A 24539-nucleotide genomic window follows, 5' to 3' on the forward strand; every position below is an offset into this window, starting at 1 on the left:
TTAAGATGGTGGAGCACATAGAGCCATCAGAGACGGGACCATGGTGTCTTTAAGATGGTGGAGCACATAGAGCCATCAGAGACGGGACCATGGTGTCTTTAAGATGGTGGAGCACATAGAGCCATCAGAGACGGGACCATGGTGTCTTTAAGATGGTGGAGCACATAGAGCCATCAGAGACGGGACCATGGTGTCTTTAAGATGGTGGAGCACATACAGCCATCAGAGACGGGACCATGGTGTCTTTAAGATGGTGGAGCACATAGAGCCATCAGAGACGGGACCATGGTGTCTTTAAGATGGTGGAGCACATACAGCCATCAGAGACGGGACCATGGTGTCTTTAAGATGGTGGAGCACATAGAGCCATCAGAGACGGGACCATGGTGTCTTTAAGATGGTGGAGCACATAGAGCCATCAGAGACGGGACCATGGTGTCTTTAAGATGGTGGAGCACATACAGCCATCAGAGACGGGACCATGGTGTCTTTAAGATGGTGGAGCACATACAGCCATCAGAGACGGGAAACACTATGTTCATTCCACCCTCAAACAGATGCTTTCTCTTTCAGCACGAAGTCATAAAAATGTACATAAATATACAGTATATTGAAGATTAAACTAAGTATGTGCTATCGGTGAATCATTCAGCTGTATCTCATGGGATCCTACCTTATTCACATGGTCAGGGCTGACGTGAGAGAAAAGTGGACTGGACTCACCTTGGTCACACTGGCTCCCCATCCAGCCCTCTTCACAGATGCACTGCCATGCTTTCTCACAGGTGCCATGAAGACAGCCAGGGAAGGGCATGCACTGCGTGCATGTTACCCCCTGCCAGCCTGGTTTGCATCTGAACACATGATTCAGATGAAGAGACCATTGTTATGCTTCACACATGTTTTTTCTCACCCAGCTGGACTATATTATTGGATGTTTCCACAGGGTGTATTACTGTATAATTGATTGGGAAAAGTTGATTTTTATATATTTGTAAACAATACATCTAAACTTGGAATTAGCAGGATGAAAAACATAATTTCTTGTTTGGTCTGTGACGACTTGACCATGTGGAAATGGGGTGAAATAAGATGAAAATGGACTGCTTATGTTGATGAAACATGGTTGCTACAAATATTTAACATACTTCCGATGATCTCTTATATAATTTGAGGGGAATTTAATTACCTGCATTCCTCAGGCTTTTCACAGTAGCCGTTTTCAGGATTGCACCCTGCGCTGCATTCAATAGCTTGGATATGTGAAAGAGAAAACACGAGATTAGCTATGAATTGCCTTTTCAAAGACCTAAAATATAAAACAAAACAATCATTTAAAAGGAAAATACTCGCAGCTAGTAAGTGATTTATTATTAAGTTATTAAATCTCAATGACAGCCTCTATGTAATGAGGGTACTATTGCTATAATGGAAACTATAATGGATGATGTGATAAATTACCTTTAGTGATGGCAACACTCAAGACCAGAAATAACCCAAATGTTGTGAGGCACATCCTGATTTTCAGCATGCTTCGTCTCCTGTAAAATAAGCATTTATCAAGTCGCAGCTCAGTTTCTAATTTCTCTGTCAAAAATAACTACAGGGTTTAGTAGGATAACCTATTGCGCTCAGCACGACCAGTCCCTCGCCTCAAAAGAACAGGTTGACATTGTTGAAAAGTTGATTATACGTGCATGCAACATCGGACCTGAATTAAAATTCGTCAAACCCTTGTTCTGAAAGAATAGCCTACACACCACGCGCTAAATAGCATAGGATACCCAATTACGCACGAGCACAAACGAAAATGCGACAAGCAGAACTATATCCTAAAACGCTACGATATTAACCTAAATCTTTACTGTTAAATCAATAACTTTGCTTAAAATTTTACATTTTACCTATATCGTTTAGTTGTTCACCTAGCTAGTCAGTCATATTGGATGCGTCCAAGCATGGCACTATATTTACTGGAATAAAGACGGCGGTGTAGCTATTCAGACGTGAGGTTTTTGTGTGATAGAGTAGACAGCATAATGGTCCACGCTTGGCTCCTCCCGTCTGATTTAGGAAAGGAGCTGTCCAGTCCTCTGACCTCCTGAACACATGAGGGGAAAGGCACACGTAGCCTAACGTTATCTGTTCAATCATTTGCAGCGCAATCTATACAAACTTCTCAAAAGTATCAGCAGGGTTCATTGCCATAATCATTCAATCTCATTTGTTTTGTAAGACGTCATTGTTTATGATACAGTAACCATTTAAACATTTATTGTCATTAACAATTGTCTGGTCAATTCTACAAATATGCAAATTGAATTATATTCTACCCCTACTATTTCCAATTCCTTCCTCAGGGAAAGGGGTATTTTCTTGCGCCAGAAATAGAAGGGCTTAGACTCAACGCTCTAATTTACGGGGTTCTTCGTGTTCCCAGACTTTATTGGAACTACAGTAGACTAGGGGAGGATGTACTATAATATAAATATAATTAATTAAAATCGCGTCTCCATTTAAGTCAATGATGGCATAATGAGAAGTAAGCCAGGAAGTAAAAGCAGGAAGTGTACCCTTAAATCTGTACTGTGATTTGTTGAGTCAATTACAAAAAAAATACGTTCCATTGCATGACCCACATCAGTTAGCATGACCCACATTCTACATTGCCATGGCAATCCAGCATCAGTCGATAGAACATTCCAAAATAACATGGAGATGATTGTCACAATACCAGGCAGCCAAATCGCGATTGTACCATGAGTTTACCAGTCAAAATGCCAGGTTTAGAGGTTCCAAGCCCGTTCCATTCATTATATTTCTATGGCTATAGGTCGTTTTCATTAAAACGTCACAATACCTTCAATTTGGCTGCTGGAAGGGGCAAGGAGACTGACCCCAGTACCAATAAAACAATTGACAACTAAACTCAGCAAAAAAAAGAAACGTCCTCTCAATGTCAACTGCATTTATTTTCAGCACACTTAACATGTGTAAATATTTGTATGAAGGTAACAAGATTCAACAACTGAGACATAAACTGAACAAGTTCCACAGACATGTGACTAACAGAAATTGAATAATGTGTGCCTGAACAAAGAGGGGGTCAAAATCAAAAGTAACAGTCAGCATCTGGTGTGGCCACCAGCTGCAGTAAGTGCTGCAGTGCATCTCCTCCTCATGGACTGCACCAGATTTGCCTGTTCTTGCTGTGAGATGTTACCCCACTCTTCCACCAAGGCACCTGCAAGTTCCCGGACATTTCTGGGGGGAATGGCCCTAGCCCTCACCCTCTGATCCAACAGGCCCCAGACGTGCTAAATGGGTTTGAGATCCGGGCTCTTCGCTGGCCATGGCAGAACACTGACATTCCTGTCTTGCAGGAAATCACGCGCAGAACGAGCAATATGGATGGTGGCATTGTCATGCTGGAGGGTCATGTCAGGATGAGCCTGCAGGAAGGGTAACACATGAGGGAGGAGGATGTCTTCCCTGTAACGCAGTGTTGAGATTGCCTGCAATGACAACAAGCTCAGTCCGATGATGCTGTGACACACCGCACCAGACCATGATGGACCCTCCACCTCCAAATTGATCCTGCTCCAGAGTACAGGCCTTGGTGTAACGCTCATTCCTTTGACGACAAACGCAAATCCGACCATCACCGCTGGTGAGACAAAACCGCGACTCGTCAGTGAAGAGCACTTTTTGCCAGTCCTGTCTGGTACAGCGACGGTGGGTTTGTGCCCATAGGCAACGTTTTTGCCGGTGATGTCTGGTGAGGACCTGCCTTACAACAGGCCTACAAGCCCGCAGTCCAGCCTCTCTCAGCCTATTGCGAACAGTCTGAGCACTGATGGAGGGATTGTGCGTTCCTGGTGTAACTCGGGCAGTTGTTGTTGCCATCCTGTACCTGTCCCGCAGGTGTGATGTTCGGATGTACTGATCCTGTGCAGGTGTTGTAACACGTGGTCTGCCACTGCGAGGACAATCAGCTGTCCGTCCTGTCTCCCTGTAGCGCTGTCTTAGGCGTCTTACAGCACGTACATTGCAATTTATTGCCCTGGCCACTTCTGCAGTCCTCATGCCTCCTTGCTGTGCCTAAGGCACGTTCACGCAGGTGAGCAGGGAGCCTGGGCATCTTTCATTTAGTGTTTTTCAGAGTCAGTAGAAAGGCCTCTTTAGTGTCCTAAGTTTTCATAACTGTGACCTTAATTGCCTACCGTCTGTAAGCTGTTAGTGTCTTATCGACCGTTCCACAGGTGCATGTTCATTAATTGTTTATGGGTCATTGAACAAGCATGGGAAAGAGTGTTTAAAACCTCTCTAGGGTACGTGGGACGGTAGCGTCTCACCTGGACAACATCCAGTGAAATTGCAGAGGGCGAAATTCAAAAATACTAAATTAAAATATTTAGCATTCTTGAAAATTATATGTGTCATACATCAAAATAAAGCTTAACTTCTTGTTAATCCAACCAAGGTGTCAGATTTCAAAAAGGCTTTACGGCGAAAGCAAACCATGCGATTATCTGAGGACCGCACCCCGCATACAAATGCATGACAAATCATTTTCAACCAGTCAGTTGCGACACGAAAGTCAGAAATAGCGATATAATATATGCCTTACCTTTGAAGATCTTCTTCTGTTGGCACTCCAAAAGGTCTCAGTTATATTACAAATGGTCCTTTTGTTAGATAAAGTCCTTCTTTATATCCATAAAAACTCAGTTTAGCTGGCACGCTTCAGTCAATAATCCACTCAGTTTCCCTCCATCAAAATCCATACAAAATGAATCCCAAACGTTACTAATAAACTTTTCCAAACAAGTCAAACAACGTTTATAATCAAACCTTAGGTATCCTAATACGCAAATAAACAATAAAATTTAAGACGGAGAATACTATGTTCATTACCGAAGATAAATAAGAAAGAACGCGCTTTCCTCCACGCGCTTGGAAACACTACAGCCAAAATGGGAGCCACCTAGAAAAACTACAATTTCTGGGTCATTTTTCCAAAACCCAGCCTGAAACTCTTTCTGTTGACATCTAGTGGAAGCCCTAGGAACTGCAATCTGTGGCTCAGTTGCTAGAGCATGTTGTTTGCAATGCCAGCATGTTGTGTGCAATGCCAGGGTTGTGGGTTCGATTCCCATGGGGGGCCAGTACAAAAAAATAAAATACAAAAATAAAGTTTTTATGAAATGTATGCATTCACTACTGTAAGTCACTCTGGATAAGAATGTCTGCTAAATGACTAAAATGTAAATGTAAAATGTATTATTAAAATACTAGCCATTGAAAATAGTGGTAAGCTGAACATTTTTGGGGGTGAGATGGTTTGTCCTCGGGGTTTCGCCTGCCATATCACTTCTGTTATACTCACAGACATTATTTTAAAAGTTTTAGAAACTTTAGAGTGTTTTCTATCCAAATCTAACAATTATATGCATATCCTAGCTTTTAGGCCTGAGTAACAGGCAGTTTACTTTGGGCACGCGTTTCATCCGGTGGTGAAAATAGTGCCCCCTACCCTACTGAAGTTTAAACACTTTACAATGAAGATCTGTGAAGTTATTTGGATTTTTACGAATTATCTTTGAAAGACAGGGTCCTGAAAAAGGGCCGTTACTTTTTTTGCTGAGTTTACATGCCGTTTTCAAGGGATTGTTAAGTAATTGTTATAACTATTTGGTTTTAAAATCATCACCTATTGAGCATAGTCAGAACTACACATTTCCCATTGCAAAACAATTGTGCACATGTATCTCTATTATCAGAGTTATACAGCAGGCAGCTGCATGCTTTTCATGATAAGTTAACATCAATGATCATGTAATTTCGAATACATGAAGGTACCTATCCATTTGGCATTTAGCTAGCTAAGAAACCAACATAATAATTAGCTTGCTTCGTCAGAGATTAGGTTTTTGGAGAGCTCTTGACATCGGCAAGTCCTTGTCCTGGTAAAGTTGTCAGTCAGCCTACTGTCATCACTCATCACCACTATAGATGGCAAGCAAATCAAACAATACAGTGCATTCATAAAGTATTCAGACCCCTTGACTTTTGTTACTTTACAGCCTTATCTAAAATTTATTAAATTGTATTTTTCCTCATCATCCTACACACAATACACCACAATGAAAAAGCAAAAACAGGTTTTTCAAATATTCGAAAATCTATAAACATTTTAAAACAAATCTTCTTTGGTATGACGCTACAAGCTTGGCACACCTGTATTTGGGGAGTTTCTCCCATTCTTCTCTGCATATCCACTCAAGCTCTGTGAGGTTGGATGGGGAGCGTCAATGCACAGTTATTTTTAGGCCTCTCCAGAGATGTTGGATCGGGTTCAAGTCCGGGATCTGGTTGGGCCACTAAAGAACATTCAGAGATTTGTCCCGAAGCCACTCCTTCGTTGTCTTGCCTGTGTGCTTAGGGTTGTTTCCTGGTGGAAGGTGAACCTTCACCCCAGTCTGAGGTCCTGAGCACTGTGGATCAGGTTTTCATCAAGGATCTCTCTGTACTTTGTTCCGTTCATCTTTCCCTCGATCCTGACTAGTCTCCCAGTCCCAGCCGCTGAAAAACACCCCCACAGCATGATGCTGCCACCACCATGCTTCACCGTAGGGATTGTGCTAGGTTTCCTCCAGACGTGACGCTTGGCATTCAGGCCAAAGAGTTCAATCTTGGTTTCTTCAGACCAGAGAATCTTGTTTCTCATGGTCTGAGTCCTTTAGGTGCCTTTCGGCAAGCTCCAAGAGGGCTGTCATGTGCCTTTTACTGAGGAGTGGCTTCCGTCTGGCCACTCTACCATAAAGGCCTGATTGGTGGAGTGCTGCAAAGATGGTTGTCCTTCTGGGAGGTTCTCCCATCTCCACAGAGGATTTTCTGGAACTCTGTCAGAGTGACCATTGGGTTCTTTGTCACCTCCCTGACCGAGGCCCTTCTTCCCCGATTGCTCAGTTTGGCCGGGCAGCCAGCTCTAGGAAGAGTCTTGGCGATTACAAACGTCTTCCATTTAAGAATGATGGAGGCCACTGTGTTCTTCGGGACCTTCAATGCTGCAGATATTTTTTGGTACCCTTCCCCAGATTTGTGCCTTGACACAATCATGTCTACGGAAAATTCCTTTGACCTCATGGCTTGGTTTTTGCTCTGACATGCACTGTCAACTGTGGGACCTTATATAGACAGGTATGTGCCTGAATCTACCACAGGTGGACTCCAATCAAGTTGAAGAAACATCTCAAGGATGATCAATGGAAACAGGATGCAACTGAGCTCAATTTCGAGACTCATAGTAAAGGGTCTGAGTAGTTATGTAAATATGGTATTTCTGTTTATATTTTTTATGCATTTGCAAAGATGTGTAAAAACCTGTTTTGCTTTTTCATTATGGAGTATGGTTTATAGATTGATGAGTAAAAAATGTCTTCAACCCATTTTAGAATAAGGCTGGAACGTTTCAAAATGTGAAAAAGTCAAGGAGTCTGAATATATTTAAATGTACATTTACTTCATTTAGCAGACGCTCTTATCCAGAGCGACTTACAGTAGTGAATCCATACATTTCATAAATTTTTTTCTCCATACATTTTCATACATTTCATTTCATGCATTTTTTTGGTACTGAATACTTTTGGAATTAACTGTAGCGACAGTAGATGTAAAACAATTGGATTGCATTTGAAAATATTAACACTAATCAAGCATTTTATTATAGACAGCCGTACTAATTTTGCTCCTAACAATTCTCGGCTCACGATTCAAGCATAATAAAATGGTTATTCAAAAAGTTTTCAACATCATTTATAAAATATTTCATACATATTATGATACTTGAACCTTTAAAAAGACCCTCCCCTTCTTAACTCTCATCTGCTCCACTTCATACCTTTTCCTCGCTCTTCCCATTCAGCCTCTCTCTCGCCTCCACTCTAAACCGCCTCTACGTACTGTAAGTCCCTTTGCTCCAGTTGTAGCACCAAAGTGTTTTTTTATACCTCCTATTAGTGTCTCGTCTACTCTCGCTCCCCCTCTCCGGCAGTCAACCTCGCCAGCTTACTTATCATTACGCACACCTGCCACCATCGTTACGCGCACCTGCGCCTCATGAGATTCACCTGGACTTCATCACTTTTATGATTACCTCCCCTACATCTGTCACTTCCTTTGGTTCATTCCCCAGGCAGTATTAGTATTATTGTTTTTCATGTCCAGACGTTACTCTTGTTTTGTATTGTTCCATGCTTATTGTATTATTAAATTCACCCCAAATACTTGCTTCTCAATGCGTCTGTGTTACAAGTAGCTTCCATTGATACAGACCTTTTATTAACCTTTTATGGCAGTGGGCTGAATCAGGATCACACAAAGTGATTCTTGATAGTCTTAAACAAATCTACTTTGAAACAAAAGTATACACCTCCCACACATGGTTATGGGCTTAAAAAGGTCAGATATAGAGTTGAAATGTATTCACTTTTGAGTTTGCACCCCAATATTACACTTTATATACATTACAGATGATTGAAATATAGCAAAACATAGAAACACTCGATTTTTGTCGTTAATTATGACATTTTCAAAAATGTTTTATAACATTCCATCAATGAGGCCAAAGAGAGCAGTTTTGGTCATTGACTGCAGGAAAGGGCTACGTACCTGTGGCTCTGGGATCAGACATACTACCTGGTCGTCAGCATACCAGCTGATATCGTCACATGGGCTTGGCCAGAAAAATGTGTTTATTCCATTGCGGTGCATGCCCTTTACCTAGATTTTATCCTACTCCACATCTGTGCTGATTCCTAGGTATGGCTCAATGTTGTAGGACACCACACACCACTGACCAATATACTGAAAGTGAAGGGCCTCTGGTCGCCACATGGTTTCAATGGTGCACACAGATCATGGTACCTCAGCAGATTCTAGAGTTGATCTTGGAGCCTAAGAAGCTTCTAGAGTTGATCGTGGAGCCTGATCAGCTCAAGAGGATCTTCGAGCCTGAGCAGCCTCTAGAGTTGATATTGGCGCATCAGAGCTTCTAGAGTTGATATTGGCGCCTCAGCAACTTCTAGAGTTAATCTTGGATTCTCAGCAGCTTCTAGAGTTGATATTGGAGCCTGATCAGCTCTACAGTATCTTGGAGCCTCAGCAGTTTCTAGAGCTGATATTGGAGCCTCAGCAGCTTCTAGAGTTGATCCTGGAGCCTCAGCAGCTTCTAGAGTTGAGCTTGGAGCCTCAGCAGATTCTATAGATGATCTTGGAGCCTCAGCAGCTTCTAGAGTTGATATTGGAGCCTTAACAGCTTCTAGAGTTGATCTTGGAGCCTCAGCAGCTTCTAGAGTTGAGCTTGGAGCCTCAGAAGATTCTATAGATGATCTTGGAGCCTCAGCATCTTCTAGAGTTGATCTTGGAGCCTCAGCAGCTTCTAGAGTTGATCTTGGAGCCTATGCAGCTTCTAGAGTTGATCTTACAGCATCAGCAGCTTTTAGAGTTGATCTTGAAACCTCAGCAGCTTCTAGAGTTGATATTGGAGCCTGATCAGCTCTACAGTATCTTGAAACCTCAGCAGTTTTTAGGGTTGATCCTGGAGCCTCAGCAGCTTCTAGAGTTGAGCTTGGAGCCTCAGCAGCTTCTAGAGTTGAGCTTGGAGCCTCAGGAGATTCTATAGATGATCTTGGAGCCTCAGCAGCTTCTAGAGTTGAGCTTGGCGCCTCAGCAGCTTCTAGAGTTGAGCTTGGCGCCTCAGCAGCTTCTAGAGTTGAGCTTGGCGCCTCAGCAGCTTCTAGAGTTGATCTTGGAGCCTCAGCAGCTTCTAGAGTTAATCTTGGAGCCTCAGCAGCTTCTAGAGTTGAGCTTGGAGCCTCAGCAGCTTCTAGAGTTGAGCTTGGAGCCTTAGCAGATTCTATAGATGATCCTGGAGCCTCAGCAGTTTCTAGAGGTGATCTTGGAGCCTCGGTAGCTTCTGGAGTTGATCTTGGAGCCTCAGCAGCTTCTGGAGTTGATCTTGGATCCCAAGGAGCTTCTAGAGTGTATCCAGGAGTCACAGGAGCTTCTAGAGTTGATCTTGGAGCCACTGCAGCATCTGGAGTTGATGTTTGAACCAATGCAGCTTATAGACTTGATCTTATACCATCAACAGCTTTAAAGAGTTGATCTTGGAGCCTTTGCAGCTTCTAGAGGTAATCTTGGAGCCTCAGCAGCTTCTCTGGTTGACATTGGAGCTTCTGCAGCTTCTAGAGTTGATATTGGAGTCTCAGAAGCTTCTGGAGTTGATATTGGAGCCTCAGCAGCTTCAAGAGTTGATATTGGAGCCTCAGCAGCTCTAGAGGATCTTGGAGCCTCAGCAGCTTCTAGAGTTGATCTTGGAGCATCAGTGCTTCTAGAGTTGATCATGGAGCCTCATCAGCTTCTAGTGTTGATTTAGGAGCCTCAGCAGCTTCTAGAGCTGATCTTGGATTCTCAGCAGTTTCTAGAGTTGATGTTGGAGCCTCAGCAGCCACTAGAGTTGATCTTGCTGCCACAGCAGCTACTAGAGTTGATATTGGAGCATAAGCAGCTTCTACAGTTTATCGTGGAGCATCAGCAGCTTCTACAGTTGATCTTGGATTCTCAGCAGCTTCTAGAGTTGATGGTGGAGCCTGATCAGCTCTACAGTATCTTGGAGCCTCAGCAGCTTCTACAGTTTATTTTTGAGCCCCAAGAGCTTCTGGAGATGATCTTACAGCATCAGCAGCTTTTAGAGTTGATCTTGAAGCCTCAGCAGCTTCTAGAGTTGATCTTGGAGCCTGATCAGCTCTACAGTATCTTGGAGCCTCAGCAGCTTCTACAGTTGATTTTGGAGTCCCAGGAGCTTCAAGGGTTGATCTTGGAGCCTAATCAGCTTCAGGAGTTGATCTTAGAGCCTCAGCAGCTTCAGGAGTTGATCATGGAGCCTCAGCAGCTTCTAGTGTTGATTTAGGAGCCTCAGCAGCTTCTAGAGCTGATCTTGGATTCTCCGCAGTTTCGAGAGTTGATGTTGGAGCTTCATCAGCCACTAGAGTTGATCTTGCTGCCACAGCAGCTACTAGAGTTGATATTGGAGCATAAGCAGCTTCTAGAGTTTATCGTGGAGCCTCAGCAGCTTCTACAGTTGATCTTGAGCCTTCAGCAGCCTCTAGAGTTATTCTTGGAGCGTCAGAGCTTCTAGAGTTGATATTGGCGCCTCAGCAGCTTCTAGAATTGATCTTGGATTCTCAGCAGCTTCTAGAGTTGATGTTGGAGCCTGATCAGCTCTACAGTATCTTGGAGCCTCAGCAGCTTCTACAGTTGATTTTTGAGCCCCAAGAGCTTCTAGAGTTGATCTTACATTATCAGCAGCTTTTAGAGTTGATCTTTGAGCTTCAGCAGCTTCTACAGTTGATTTCGGAGCCCCGGAGATTCAAGGGTTGATCTTGGAGCCACTGCGGCATCTGGAGTTGATATTGGAGCCTCAGCAGCTTCAAGAGTTGATCTTGGAGCCTCAGCAGCTTCTAGGGTTGATCTTGGAGCCTAATCGGCTTCAGGAGTTGATCTTGGAGCCCCAGCAGCTTCTAGAGTTGATCTTGGAGCCCCCAGCAGCTTCTAGAGTTGATCTTGGAGCTTCAGCTTCTAGAGTTGATATTGGAGTCTCAGAAGCTTCTGGAGTTGATATTGGAGCCTCAGCAGCTTCTAGAGTTGATCGTGGAGACTCAGCAGCTTCTAGAGTTGATGTTGGAGCCTGATCAGCTCTACAGTATCTTGGAGCCTCAGCAGCTTCTACAGTTGATTTCGGAGCCCCAGGAGCTTCTAGAGTTGATCTAGGAGTCCCAGGAGCTTTAAGGGTTGATCTTGGAGCCACTGCAGCATCTGTAATTGATCTTGGAGCCTCAGCAGCTTCAAGATTTGATATTGGAGCCTCAGCAGCTTCTAGGGTTGATCTTGGAGTCTCGCAGCTTCTGGGGTTGATCTTGGAACCTAATCAGCTTCTAGAGTTGATCTTGGAGCCTCAGCAGCTTCTAGAGTTGAGCTTGGAGCCTGATATTGGAGCCTCAGCAGTTTCTAGAGTTGATGTTGGACCTTCAGGAACGTCAAGAGTTGATTTTGGAGCCTCAGAAGTTTCTATAGTTTCTATATTGGATTCTCCGCCGTTTCTAGAGTTGATGTTGGATTCTCAGCAGATTCTACAGTTGATAATAGCACCTCAGTAGCTGATCTTGGATACTAAGAAGCTTCTAGAGTTGATGTTGGAGCATATGTAGCTTCTAGAGTTGATCTTGTAGCCTCATCAGCTTATAGAAGTCATATTGGAGTCTCATCAGCTTCTAGAGTTAATATTTCTAGCCTCAGCGGCTTCTAGAGTTGATCTTGGATCCTCTGCAGCATCAAGAGTTGATGGTGGAGCCTCAGCAGCTACTAGAGTTGATATTGCTGCCACAGCAGCCAGTAGAGTTGATGTTGGAGCATATGCAGCTTCTAGAGTTGATATTGGAGCCTTAGCAGCTTCTAGAGTTGATCTTGGAGCCTCAGCAGATTCCAGTGTTGAGCCTACTGCCACAGCAGCCAGTATAGTTGATGTTGGAGCCCCAGAAGCTTCTCTGGTTGACATTGGAGCCTCAGCAGCTTCTCTGGTTGACATTGGAGCCTCAGCGGCTTCAACAGTTGATCTTGGAGCATCGGCAGATTCTATAGATTATCTTGGATACTCTGAATCTTCTAGAGTTGATGTTTGAACCTATGCAGCTTCTAGACTTGATCTTATAGCATCAACAGCTTTAATGAGTTGATCTTGGAGCCTCAGCAGCTTCAAGATTTGATATTCTGGCCTTGGCAGCTTATAGAGTTGATCTTATAGCATCAGCTGCTTCTAGAGTTGATCTTGCAGACTCGGCAGCTTCTAGAGGTAATATTGGAGCCTCAGAATCCTCTGTGGTTGATATTGGAGCCTCAGCAGCTTCCGTAGTTGAAATTTGAGCCTCTGCAGCTTCTAGAGTTGAACTTGGATTCTCAGGATATTCTACAGTTTATCATGGAGCCACAGCAGCTACTAGGGCTGAAATTGGAGCCTAATCAGCTTCTAGAGTTGATCTTGAAGCCTTAGAGAATTCTAGAGGTATTCCTGGAGCCTTGGAAGCTTCTATAGTTTATCTTGGAGCCTCAGCAGCTTCTAGAGTTGATTGTGGAGCCTCAGAGCTTCTAGATTTGATATTGGCGCCTCAGCAGCTTCTAGAGTTGATGTTGGATTCTCAGCAGCTTCTAGAGTTGATATTGGAGCCTATGCAGCTTCTAGAGTTGATCTTACAGCATCATCAGCTTTTAGAGTTGATCTTGGAACCTCAGCAGCTTCAAGTGTTGATCTTGGAGCCTGATCAGCTCTACAGTATCTTGGAGCATCAGCAGCTAATAGGGGTAAGCTTAGAGACTGAGGAGCTTCTAGAGTTGATTATGGAGCCTTAGAAGCTTCGAGAGTTGATTTTGGAGCCTTAGCAGCTTCTAGAGTTGATCTTTGAGCCTCAGTAGCTTCTTGAGTTGGTATTGGAGCTTCAGCATCTTCTAGAGTTGATTTTGGAGCCTCAGCAGCTCCTAGAGTTGATATTTGAGCCTCAGCAGCTTCAAGAATGGATATTTTAGCCTCAGCAGCTTATAGAGTTAATCTTAGAGCCTCAGTCACTTCTTGAGTTGATCTTATAGCATCAGCAGCTTCTATAGTTGATCTTGGAGCCTCAGAAGCTTCTATAGTTCATCTTGGAGCCTCAGGAACTTCTAGAGTTGAAATGTGTTCCTCCGAAGCTTCTAGAGTTGATCATGGAGCCTCAGCATCTTCTAGAGTTGACATTGGAGTATCAGCAGATTCTAGAGTTGATCTTGAAGCCTCAGAGACTTCTAGAGGTATTATTGGAGCCTCTGCAGCTTCTAGAGTTGAACTTGGATTCTCAGCATGTTCTACAGTTTATCTTGGAGCCACAGCAGCTACTAGGTTTGATATTGGAGCCTAAGCAGCTTCAAGAGTTGATCTTGGAGCCTCAACATTTTCTACAGTTGATCTTGATGCCTTGGAGACTTCTAGAGGTATTCGTGGAGCACTGGAAGCTTCTAGAGTTGATATTGGAGCCTCAGCAGTGTCATGACGTTGGCCTGTGGGTAAGGTTTATGACCCCCCCATAAATACCTTTCTCCCTTCCCCTCTCTTTCTGACCCTACTGAAGGACTTGAATAGCCTGTGTTAAATATAGAGAGTCTGGGAACATCAAACAAATGGGGAAAAGGAACCATATTTTGGTAATAAAACCAGTTGGAAATATGCTTGGGAACGTAATGAGTATGGATGTCAGTTCGGTTGTCATCTGAGACATTATGACTGATGACAGGACGACATAAACTGTACCTGAGAAAGTATACACCCTCTAGTTATCAGAGTAACATGGAATTGTTATGCAATTGAAATGTTTGATATTGAAATTGTTTGTTAGGAGATTAAATGTAATTTTAGCTTCCAAATGAGAGAATTGGGTTTTCATAAGGAAAGTGCCCTGCTTGATCAGTGGCCCACCCCTGTGAAGAGACAGGGGTTATAAACGATGAAACACATCCTTCCCCCTCTCCACTATATAAGCCTATGACGAAAAGATAACCATTGTTCCAGTACGTGAGGTCTGCAGCCTCTACGTTAGAAGGACACACGTCAAGTACAGAACTAAGCCAACCTCGGCGTGAGCTTTGATGGCGAATGGTATGAACTTTGAGCTTATTCACTACAGAAGTGATACTTCCTAGCCGTTGAGTTAGCAGCGGCCGCTGTAGACGTGGGCTAGGAAAGGACGGACGACGGATCCAGTCTAACAAACAGACGAAGATACCACCACGTATCCAATTTACCACCAGAGACATTCTTCCGAGGACAGGAAGATCTGTTGGCCAACCCGGCCAACATCTACGACCAATCTACCGAAGCGCAGCTCAGAGTAAATATTTATTGCAATTTCCTTTTCCAAATGGGCGGTAATTTAGAATGCATAAGATTCTGTATTTACGATAGCATAGCTGCTGTTTCTTTGTTCCTAAGTCTTCCCGCTCTTTCATTCAAGCCCAACCCCCTTTCCTTTGTGTAACCAGCTTTCATACAGGTTCCGTCCACCAGGACGTTTTCTGTATGACATCATTTGTATTCTGTATATTTGTAATTCTGTGTGATTGGTTTAGGTATTTAGTAAATAAATAATTAAACCCAATTTTGTATTGCTGATTCAACTTGTTAGCCAGGGTTCGTGAAGATAACCAAGAATTTACAACTTTCATTATGAGACTGAAAATAAGATGATTAAGATGACGGCTATCGATGTAAAAGATTACTAAGTATTTTAAGAGTTTATTCGGAAGATAACGGCTCTATAAACGTTCTTCCGTGGTGCCCCGACTTTCTAGTTAATTACATTTACATGATTAGCTTAATCAGGTAATATTAATTACAGAGAAAGGATTTTATAGAATAGCATGAAATATCACTTAATCTGGCATAGCCAAAGACACGACAGCAGCTTCTAGAGCTAAGCTTGGAGCCAAAGCAGCTTCTAGAGTTTATCTTGGATCCTCAGCAGCTTCTAGAGTTGAACTTTGATTCTCAGCATATTCTACGGTTGATCTTGGAGCCACAGCAGCTACTAGATTTGATATTAGAGCCTAAGCAGCTTCTAGAGTTGATCTTGGAACCTCAACATTTTCTAGAGTTGATCTTGATGCCTCAGCACCTTATAGAGTTGATCTTCGAGCCTCAGCCGCTTCTTGAGGTTATCTAATAGCATCAGCAGCTTCTGGAGTTGATCCTGGTGCCTCAGAAGCTTCTACAGTTGATCCTGGAGCCTCATAAGCTTCTATAGTTGATCCTGGAGCCTCAGGAACTTCTAGAGTTGATCTTGGAGCCTCAGCATCTTCTAGAGTAGACATTGCAGTATCAGCAGATTCTATAGATGATCTTGGAATCTCACCAGCTTCTAGAGTATATCTTGAAGCATCTGAGACTTCTAGAGGTATTCTTGGAGCCCTGGAAGCTTCTAGAGTTGAGCTTGGAGCCTCAGCAGCTTCTAGAGTTGATCATGGAGCCTTGGAAGCTTCGAGAGTTGATATTGGAGCCTCAGCAGCTTCTAGAGTTGATCTTGGCGCCTCAGCAGCTTCTAGAGTTGATCTTGGAGCCTCAGGAACTTCTAGGGTTGCTCTTAGAGCCTCAGCAGCTTCAAGAGCTGATATTTTAGCCTCAGCAGCTTATAGAGTTGATCTTAGAGCCTCAGCCACGTCTAGATTCGTTCTTATAGAATCTCGGAGCCTCAGAAGCTTCTATAGTTGATCTTGGAGCCTCAGCAGCTTCTAGAGTTTATCTTGGATCCTCAGCAGGTTCTAGAGTTGAACTTGGAGTCTCAGCATATTCTACAGTTTATCTTGTTGAGCTCAGCGCCTCCCGGAGTTGAGCTCTGCGCCTCCTGGAGATGACCTCGGCTCCTCGGTGCCTTCCGGAGTTGAGCTCGGCGCCTGGGCGCCTTCCGGAGTTGAGCTCGGCGCTTCGGCGCCTTCCGGAGTTGAGCTCGGAGTTGGCCTATGCGGCTCCTGAATTGAGCTCTGCGCATCGGCGCCTTCTGGAGTTGAGCTCGGAAGTTGAGCAACTCCTACCGGAGTTGAGCTCGGCGCCTCGGCGCCTTCAGGCTTTGAGCTCGGGCGCCTCGGCGCCTCCTGGAGTTGAGCTCGGCGCCTTAGTGCCTTCCGGAGTTGAGCTCGGTGCCTCGGCGCCTTCCGGAGTTGAGCTCGGCGCCTCGTCGCCTCCTGGAGTAGAGCTCAGCGCCTCTGCGCATCGTGGAGTTGAGCTCGGCGCCTCCTGGAGTTGAGCTCGGTGCCTCCTGGAGTTGAGCTCGGCGCCTCTGCGCCTCCTGGAGTTGAGCTCGGCGCCTTCCGGAGTTGAGCTCGGCGCCTCGGATCCTTCCGGAGTTTGTTTTGAAGCCTCTGTGCCTCCTGGAGTTGAGCTCGTCGCCTCCTGGAGTAGAGCTCGGCACCTCCTGGAGTTGAGCTCGGTGCCTCCTGGAGTTGAGCTCGGCGCCTTCCGGAGTTGAGCTCAGCGCCTCGGATCCTTCTGGAGTTTGTTTTGAAGCCTCTGTGCCTCCTTGAGTTAAGCTCGTCGCCTCCTGGAGTAGAGCTCGGCACCTCCTGGAGTTGAGCTCGGTGCCTCTGCGCCTCCTGGAGTTGAGCTCGGTGCCTCAGCGCCTTCCGGAATTGAGCTCGTCGCCTCCTGGAGTTGAGCTCGGCGCCTCCTGGAGTTGAGCACGGCGCCTCCTGGAGTTGAGCTCGGCACCTCTGCGCCTCCTGGAGTTGAGCTCGGCGCCTCTGCGTCTCCTGGAGTTGAGCTATGCGCCTTCCGGAGTTGAGCTCGGCGCCTGCTGGAGTTGAGCTCGGCACCTCTGCACCTCCTGGAGTTGACCTCGGCGCCTCCTGGAGTTGAGCTCGGCACCTCCTGGAGCTGAGCTCGGCGCGTCAGAGCCTTCCAGAGTTGTGCTCGGTGCCATGGAGCCTTCCGGAGTTTATTTTGGCACCTCGGCGCCTTCCGGAGTTGAGCTCGGTGCCTCGGCGCCTTCAGGAGTTGAGCTCGGCGCCTCCTGGAGTTGAGCGCGGCACCTCCTGGAGATGAGCTTGGCACCTCCTGGAGTAGAGTTTGGCGCCTCCTGGAGTTGAGCTCGGCGCCTCCTGGAGCTGAGCTCGGCGCGTCAGAGCCTTCCAGAGTTGTGCTCGGCGCCATGGAGCCTTCCGGAGTTTATTTTGGCGCCTCGACACCTTCCGGAGTTGAGCTCGGTGCATCGGCGCCTTCAGGAGTTTAGCTCGGCGCCTTTAGGACTTGAGCTCGGCTCCTCAGCGCCTCCTGGAGTTGAGCTTGGCGCTTCCTGGAGTTGAGCTCGGCGCCTCCTGGAGTTGAGCTCGGCGCCTCCTGGAGCGGAGCTCGGCGTCTCGGCGCCTTCCGTAGTTGAGCTCTGCGCCTCGGAGCCTTCCAGAGTTGAGCTCGGCGCCTCGGAGCTTTCCGGAGTTGAGCTCGGCACCTCGGAGCCTTCCGGAGTTGAGCTCGGCTTCTCCTGGAGTTGAGCTTGGCGCTTACCGGAGTTGAACTTGGCGCTTACCGGAGTTGAACTCGGCACCTCCTGGAGTTGAGCTCGGCGCCTTGGCACCATCCGGAGTTGAGCTCGGCGCCTCCCGGAGGTTAGCTCGGCGCCTCAGCGCCTCCTGGAGTTGAGCTCGGCACCTCCTGTAGTTGAGCTCGGCGCCTCTGCGCATCCTGGAGTTGAGCTCAGCGCCTCCTGGAGTTGAGCTCGGCACCTCCTGGAGTTGAGCTCAGCGCCTCTGCACCTCCTGGAGTTGAGATCGGCGCCTTTGCGCCTCCTGAAGTTGAGCTCGGCGCCTTCCGGAGTTTAGCTCGGTGCCTCCTGGAGCCTCCTATAGATGACCTTGGAGCTTCGGAGGCTTCTATAGATGACCTCGGAGTGTCGGAGGCTTCTATAGATGACCTCAGAGTGTCGGCGGCTTCAAAAGTTGATCTCGGAGAGTCAGCGGCTTCAGGAGTTGATCTCGGAGCGTCGGCGGCATCTAGTGTTGATATTGGAGCATCGGCGGCATCTAGTGTTGATTTTGGAGCCTCAGCGGCATCTAGTGTTGATTTTGGAGCCTCAGAAGCTTCTATAGATGATATTGGATTCTCTGCAGCTTCAAGAGTTGGATGTTGGAGCCTCTACAGCTTCTATAGTTGATCTTGGAGCATCAACAGCTTCTAGAGTTGGTCTTGGAGCCTCAGCAGCATCTAAAGTTGTTCTTGGAGCCTCAGCAGCTTCTAGAGTTGATCTTGGAGCCTCAGTCGTGGATTCCTCTGTTGAATGGTTCAGTCGAAACAAGGAATTTCTTCTTCTGTTTTTACTGGCTTGCTGGCCCGTCACTGAGGACGTGCAGCCGGTTAACTTATGGGTACCTTTCCTTTACCATCTCCAGAACTTGTTCAAGGTATGCCCAGCTTGCTGGCGGGTCTTGCCTTCTTTATGGGGTGATGGAGCAGAAGACAACGGGTGAAGGCTGTGCTCCTGCATATAATACTCCAGTGTGGAGGGTCGCCTGCTAATGCAATCCTCCAAAATGAACCGACTGGACTTCCATAGAGTGTTTGCAGAAGTAATTCTCACTGAAGTCCACATGAATCAAACACGGGTTGTGCTTGAGATTCTCCCTCAGCTCTCTGTATGCTACATACTTCCATCGGATGTTGAAAAGGTGGTACCTGAACCTGAAGGTCCTGGAACTGACTGAAAAGTGTGTCCTTAGTTGTCGTCACCTCCTTCTTCACTATAATGTTGGCCCTCTGTTCTTCATCTTTGGAGCTCTCAACTGAACATTGGGTCAGGGCAATTTCTTTGTTTGATGGGGTTTTAGATGTGAGTGTTAATGTGGCATTCCTTACACTCACCGTACTCATCATATGCAGGGGTTTAAGACTTGGTGTTGCACACAGTGGCATCTGCTAAGATCTTTTGGGCAATAAAAGCCCACTGCTGTAAAGGCTGTTAGCCATGAATTCGAGATTCTCGTGGGTTTTATACTGGCACATCTCGATTCCATGGGTGCCACAACACAAAATGGCCTAAAGGTGCAGAAGAAAGAGTATGAGATCGAGTCTTGACTTTCAGACAGAAACTTCCTGTGTAGATTCTTCATTGTGTCTGTCAGCAACCTTTGCATCTTCTTTCTGTTTCGTGTGACAGTTTGTTTCGTCCTACAGTCATGCGACTCACACCATCCCTCAAAAAGGATTTCACTTTTTTCTTGAATTCAGCAGTTGCCCGGTTTCTCTTCGTCCACACAAAAGGTACAAAGATCTACATCTGATCCAGCCCTCTTCTTTGAAAAAACTAGAGTATTCTGGGAAAGCGTTTGCAGTCTGCACGTCTTCACTATTTTCTCAGCAGTTACTCTTGCAAACATCTGCCTCTCCTTCACTTTTCTGGTGTTGTGATGTTTAGTTATAATGCTTTCGACCAATGAGGAGTGCAACAGAAGAGTTTTTCTAATGGTTGGATGGACAGGATGATGCCTCAGCACAGCAATCAGAGGAGATTTGGAGTTCCCCTTAGTGCGTTTGAAATGTCTTGTATTTTTCTCTTTTTCCAAGGTGGCTTGAAGTTTCTTGATCTCTTTCGTGAGCCTTTTCTTTTCATCATTGGTCTTTATTTGACCGTGACGTCTTTGTCTAAAACACAATCAGCACTATTAATATTGCAATCAGTAAACTAATCAATTAATGAATCAAGGAATCAGTTAATCAATGAATGAATGAATCAACAAACCAAACAAACAAACATAGTAATAACATTGACATGTTCAGTAATATAGAATAATGCACACATATTGTGAACACAACTCAAATAGATCCTGACTAATAAAGCATCAAAGTGCCCAGCTTCAAGCTTGCTCTAACCTTGAGGGCCCTGGCATTGGGTCATGTTCAGGAAGTGGGGGAGGTGTGGGGGTTGGGGTAAAATATTCCCTGGTTGTTGCTCTGGCCTTTTCTTCTCTCTTCATCTTTCTCAAGTTTTTCCTTAGAACACGCTTCTGTCTCTCACTGATATCCGCAATCATCCTTTTCCATTTCTCTCTGCCATCTCTCTTTCTCAAGGTCATTTTGTCTTCTCTCTGGATCTGCATTACAGTGTGCTCTGTGACGCTGCTACATTGAAGGAAGCTCTGCGTGATGGTGCCATTTCCTAACAAATGCATGTAACCATTATAATATGTTTTATATATATATATATGTATATATAAAATGTATGTATATATATACATACAGTTGAAGTCGGAAGTTAACACACACCTTAGCCAAATACTTTTAATCTCAGTTTTTAACAATTCCTGACATTTAATCCTAGTAGAATTCTCTGTCCTAGATCAGTTAGGATCACCACTTTATTTTAAGAATGTGAAATGTCAGAATAATAGTAGAGAGAATGATTCATTTCAGCTTTTATTTCTTTCATCACATTCCCAGTGAGTCAGAAGTTTACATACACTCAATTAGTATTTGGTAGCATTGCCTTTAAATTGCTTAATTTGGGTCAAACATTTCGGGTAGCCTTCCACAAGCTTCCCACAATAAATTGGGTGAATTTTATCCCATTCCTCCTGACAGAGCTGGTGTAACTGAGTCAGGTTCGTAGGGATCCTTGCTCACACACGCTTTTTCAGTTCTGCCCACACATTTTCTATAGGATTGAGGTCAGGGCTTTGTGATGGCCACTCCAATCCCTTGACTTTGTTGTCCTTAAGCCATTTTGCCACAACTTTGGAAGTATGCTTGGGGTCATTGTTCATTTCGAAGACCCATTTGCGACCAAACTTTAACTTCCTGACTGATGTCTTGAGATGTTGCTTCTTCAATATATACACATAATTTTCCTGCCTCATGATGCCATCTACTTTGTGAAGTGCACAATGGAAAAGCATGAGAGCAGCCAATCATCGATCATCATAAAGCTCATCACTGTGCACTTTCACCACCCTGTGAAGTTTATCATAAATTATTTAATCTGTAGCCTAATAAACTGCTTGCTTTCCTGAGTCATAGTGGGAGGACCACACGTCATCGCGTGACTCCAAGTTACTTCGATTTATAAATATTTTTTTAAAGGCTTGTAAGTAAGCATTTCACTGTAAGGTCTACACTCGTATTCGGCGTATGTGACAAATAAAGTTTGATTTGATTTGACAGGTCACTGGTTCGAGTCCCCAAGCCGTCTGTCGATGTGCCCTTGAGCACGGCGCTTAACCCTATTGCTCCTGTAAGTCGCTCTGGATAACAGCGTCTGCTAAATTACTAAAATGGGTAGAGAGGAAGGAAAATGCAAATATATTGTAGACATTGATACTCTTACAGTAGCAACAACCTCACTCCCATCTATCCATCTATAGATAATAAGATGGTGGTAGTGATGATGATGCTGATGATGGTGATGATGATGGTGATGATGACCACAGAGTCAATATACTGCACTAAGATTCATGACAATTATTATCATTTATTTTACTTTTATTTAACTAGGCAAGTCAGTGAAAACAAATTCTTATTTACAATGACGGCCTACCCCGGCCAAACACGGACGAGGCGATATGATGGTTACTAAATCAATATTTACGCATAAAGGCATTTCCACCGCCATTTCTCCAATAAATAATTTTACAGACACAAAAAGATCCAACCATGTCGAATGAACAAATTATCGATCGGGATTTATCAAATTGTAGCGAAACTTTTTTTTCCCATCACAGCTGTTGTGATTTTTTTTTTATATTACTTTATTTAAAAACTGTGGATGGAAACATGGTCTACGTTGTAAAATAAATAGAGCTTTAGCTTAAATAAAAACAAAGGAACCTGCCTCCCGAGGGGCACATTGTTTTGAGGGACTGTGTTGCAACATCACTACAGCCTGGGGTTCGATCCCATCTCATTACCGGCCGTGACCGAGAGAACCATAGGGTGGCGCACAATTGGCCCAGCGTCGTCCGGGTTAGGGGAGGTTTTGGCCGGGGGGGAGGCTTTACTTGCCTCATCGCGCTTTAAAGACTCCTTGTGGCAGCCCAGGCACCTGCAGGCTGACTTCGGTCATCAGTTGAACGGTGTTTCCTCTGACACATTGGTGCAGCTGGCTTCTGGGTTAAGCGAGCGGGTGTTAAGAAGCGCAGCTTGGCGGATCATGTTTCGGAGGACGCATGACTTGCCCTCACCTCTCCCGAGCCCATTGGGGAGTTGCAGTGATGAGACAAGATTGTAATCTTGAAATTGGGGGGGAAAAAAGGGGGTCAAAATTATGAAAAAAATGTATAAACATAGTAACCATTATTAAAACATTACCATTATTCCAATCACTAAATAATAATTTGTATTGACTGATTTTTAAATATCAATATCTCCCTTGGGAGAGTAAAAAGGTGAAAGGGTGTGTGTGTCCATTTGTGTGCATGCGTGTGTGTGTGTGTGCGTGTGTGTGTAAGGCAATTAAGTCCTGGGATGCTGTACAAACAATAGAAAGATAGAAGGTCAGAGGTATAGGGGAAGGGATGGCGCATGGAAGAGAGAGAGGGAGCAGGGAAGAGAGAGAGGGAGCATGGAAGAGAGGAGGGAGCAGGGAAGAAAGGAGGGAGCAGAGAAGAGAGAGTGGGAGCAGGGAAGAGAGAGAGAGGGAGCAGGGAAGAGAGAGAAGGAGCAGGGAAGAAAGAGGAGGGAGCAGAGAAGAGAGAGAGGGAGCAGGGAAGAGAATGGGAGCAGGGAAGAGAGAGAGGGAGCATGGAAGAGAGAGAAGGAGCATGGAAGAGAGAGAAGGAGCATGGAAGAGAGAGGGAGAAGGGAAGAGAGAGAGGGAGCAGGAAAGAGAGAGGAGGGAGCAGGGAAGAGAGAAGAGGGAGTAGTGAAGAGGGAGCAGGGAAGAGAGAGGAGGGAGCAGGGAAGAGAGAAGAGGGAGTAGTGAAGAGGGAGCAGGGAAGAGAGAAGAGGGAGCATGGAAGAGGGAAGAGGGAGTAGTGAAGAGGGAGCAGGGAAGAGAGAGGGAGAAGGGAAGAGAGAGAGGGAGCAGGGAAGAGAGAGGAGGGAGCAGGGAAGAGAGAAGAGGGAGTAGTGAAGAGGGAGCAGGGAAGAGAGAAGAGGGAGCATGGAAGAGGGAAGAGGGAGTAGTGAAGAGGGAGCAGGGAAGAGAGAGGGAGAAGGGAAGAGAGAGGAGGGAGCAGGGAAGAGAGAGGAGGGAGCAGGGAAGAGAGAGGAGGGAGCAGGGAAGAGGGAAGAGGGAGCAGGGAAGAGAGAGGAGGGAGAAGGGAAGAGAGAGGAGGGAGCAGGGAAGAGAGAGGAGGGAGCAGGGAAGAGAGAGAGGGAGCAGAAAAGAGAGAGAGAGGGAGCAGGGAAGAGAGAGGAGGGAGCAGGGAAGAGAGAGGAGGGAGCAGGGAAGAGAGAGGAGGGAGCAGGGAAGAGAGAGGAGGGAGCAGGGAAGACAGAGGAGGGAGCAGGGAAGAGAGAGGAGGGAGCAGGGAAGACAGAGGAGGGAGCAGGGAAGAGAGAGGAGGGAGCAGGGAAGACAGAGGAGGGAGCAGGGAAGAGAGAGGAGGGAGCAGGGAAGAGAGAGAGGGAGCAGGGAAGACAGAGGAGGGAGCAGGGAAGAGAGAGGAGGGAGCAGGGAAGAGAGAGGAGGGAGCAGGGAAGAGAGAGGAGGGAGCAGGGAAGAGAGAGAAGGAGCAGGGAAGACAGAGGAGGGAGCAGGGAAGAGAGAGAGGGAGCAGGGAAGACAGAGGAGGGAGCAGGGAAGAGAGAGGAGGGAGCAGGGAAGAGAGAGGAGGGAGCAGGGAAGAGAGAGAGGGAGCAGGGAAGACAGAGGAGGGAGCAGGGAAGAGAGAGGAGGGAGCAGGGAAGAGAGAGAAGGAGCAGGGAAATTATTCTGACAATCTCACAATCTGAGACGTGCTTTAGGTGCTCTCAGGTGAAGTTC

General features: G+C 45.7%; 1 protein-coding gene across 1 annotated transcript in view; it reads right to left on the reverse strand.

Annotated features, from left to right (window-relative positions):
* The window catches only part of dlk1 (delta like non-canonical Notch ligand 1), a 7507-nt gene extending 5430 nt beyond the window's left edge, over positions 1–2077 (reverse strand). Inside the window, exons 1-4 of the mRNA XM_014212233.2 lie at positions 1905–2077; positions 1462–1541; positions 1190–1253; positions 724–854 (exon numbers count right to left, since the gene is read on the reverse strand). Of these exons, the coding sequence (XP_014067708.1) occupies positions 724–854; positions 1190–1253; positions 1462–1531 (265 nt within the window). The 5' untranslated portion in view covers positions 1532–1541; positions 1905–2077. The remainder of the gene's footprint in view (positions 1–723; positions 855–1189; positions 1254–1461; positions 1542–1904) is intronic.
* Between the last annotated feature and the right edge of the window lie 22462 nt (positions 2078–24539).

This window comes from Salmo salar, chromosome ssa01, assembly GCF_905237065.1.
Source record: "Salmo salar chromosome ssa01, Ssal_v3.1, whole genome shotgun sequence".
Lineage (NCBI taxonomy): Eukaryota > Metazoa > Chordata > Actinopteri > Salmoniformes > Salmonidae > Salmo > Salmo salar.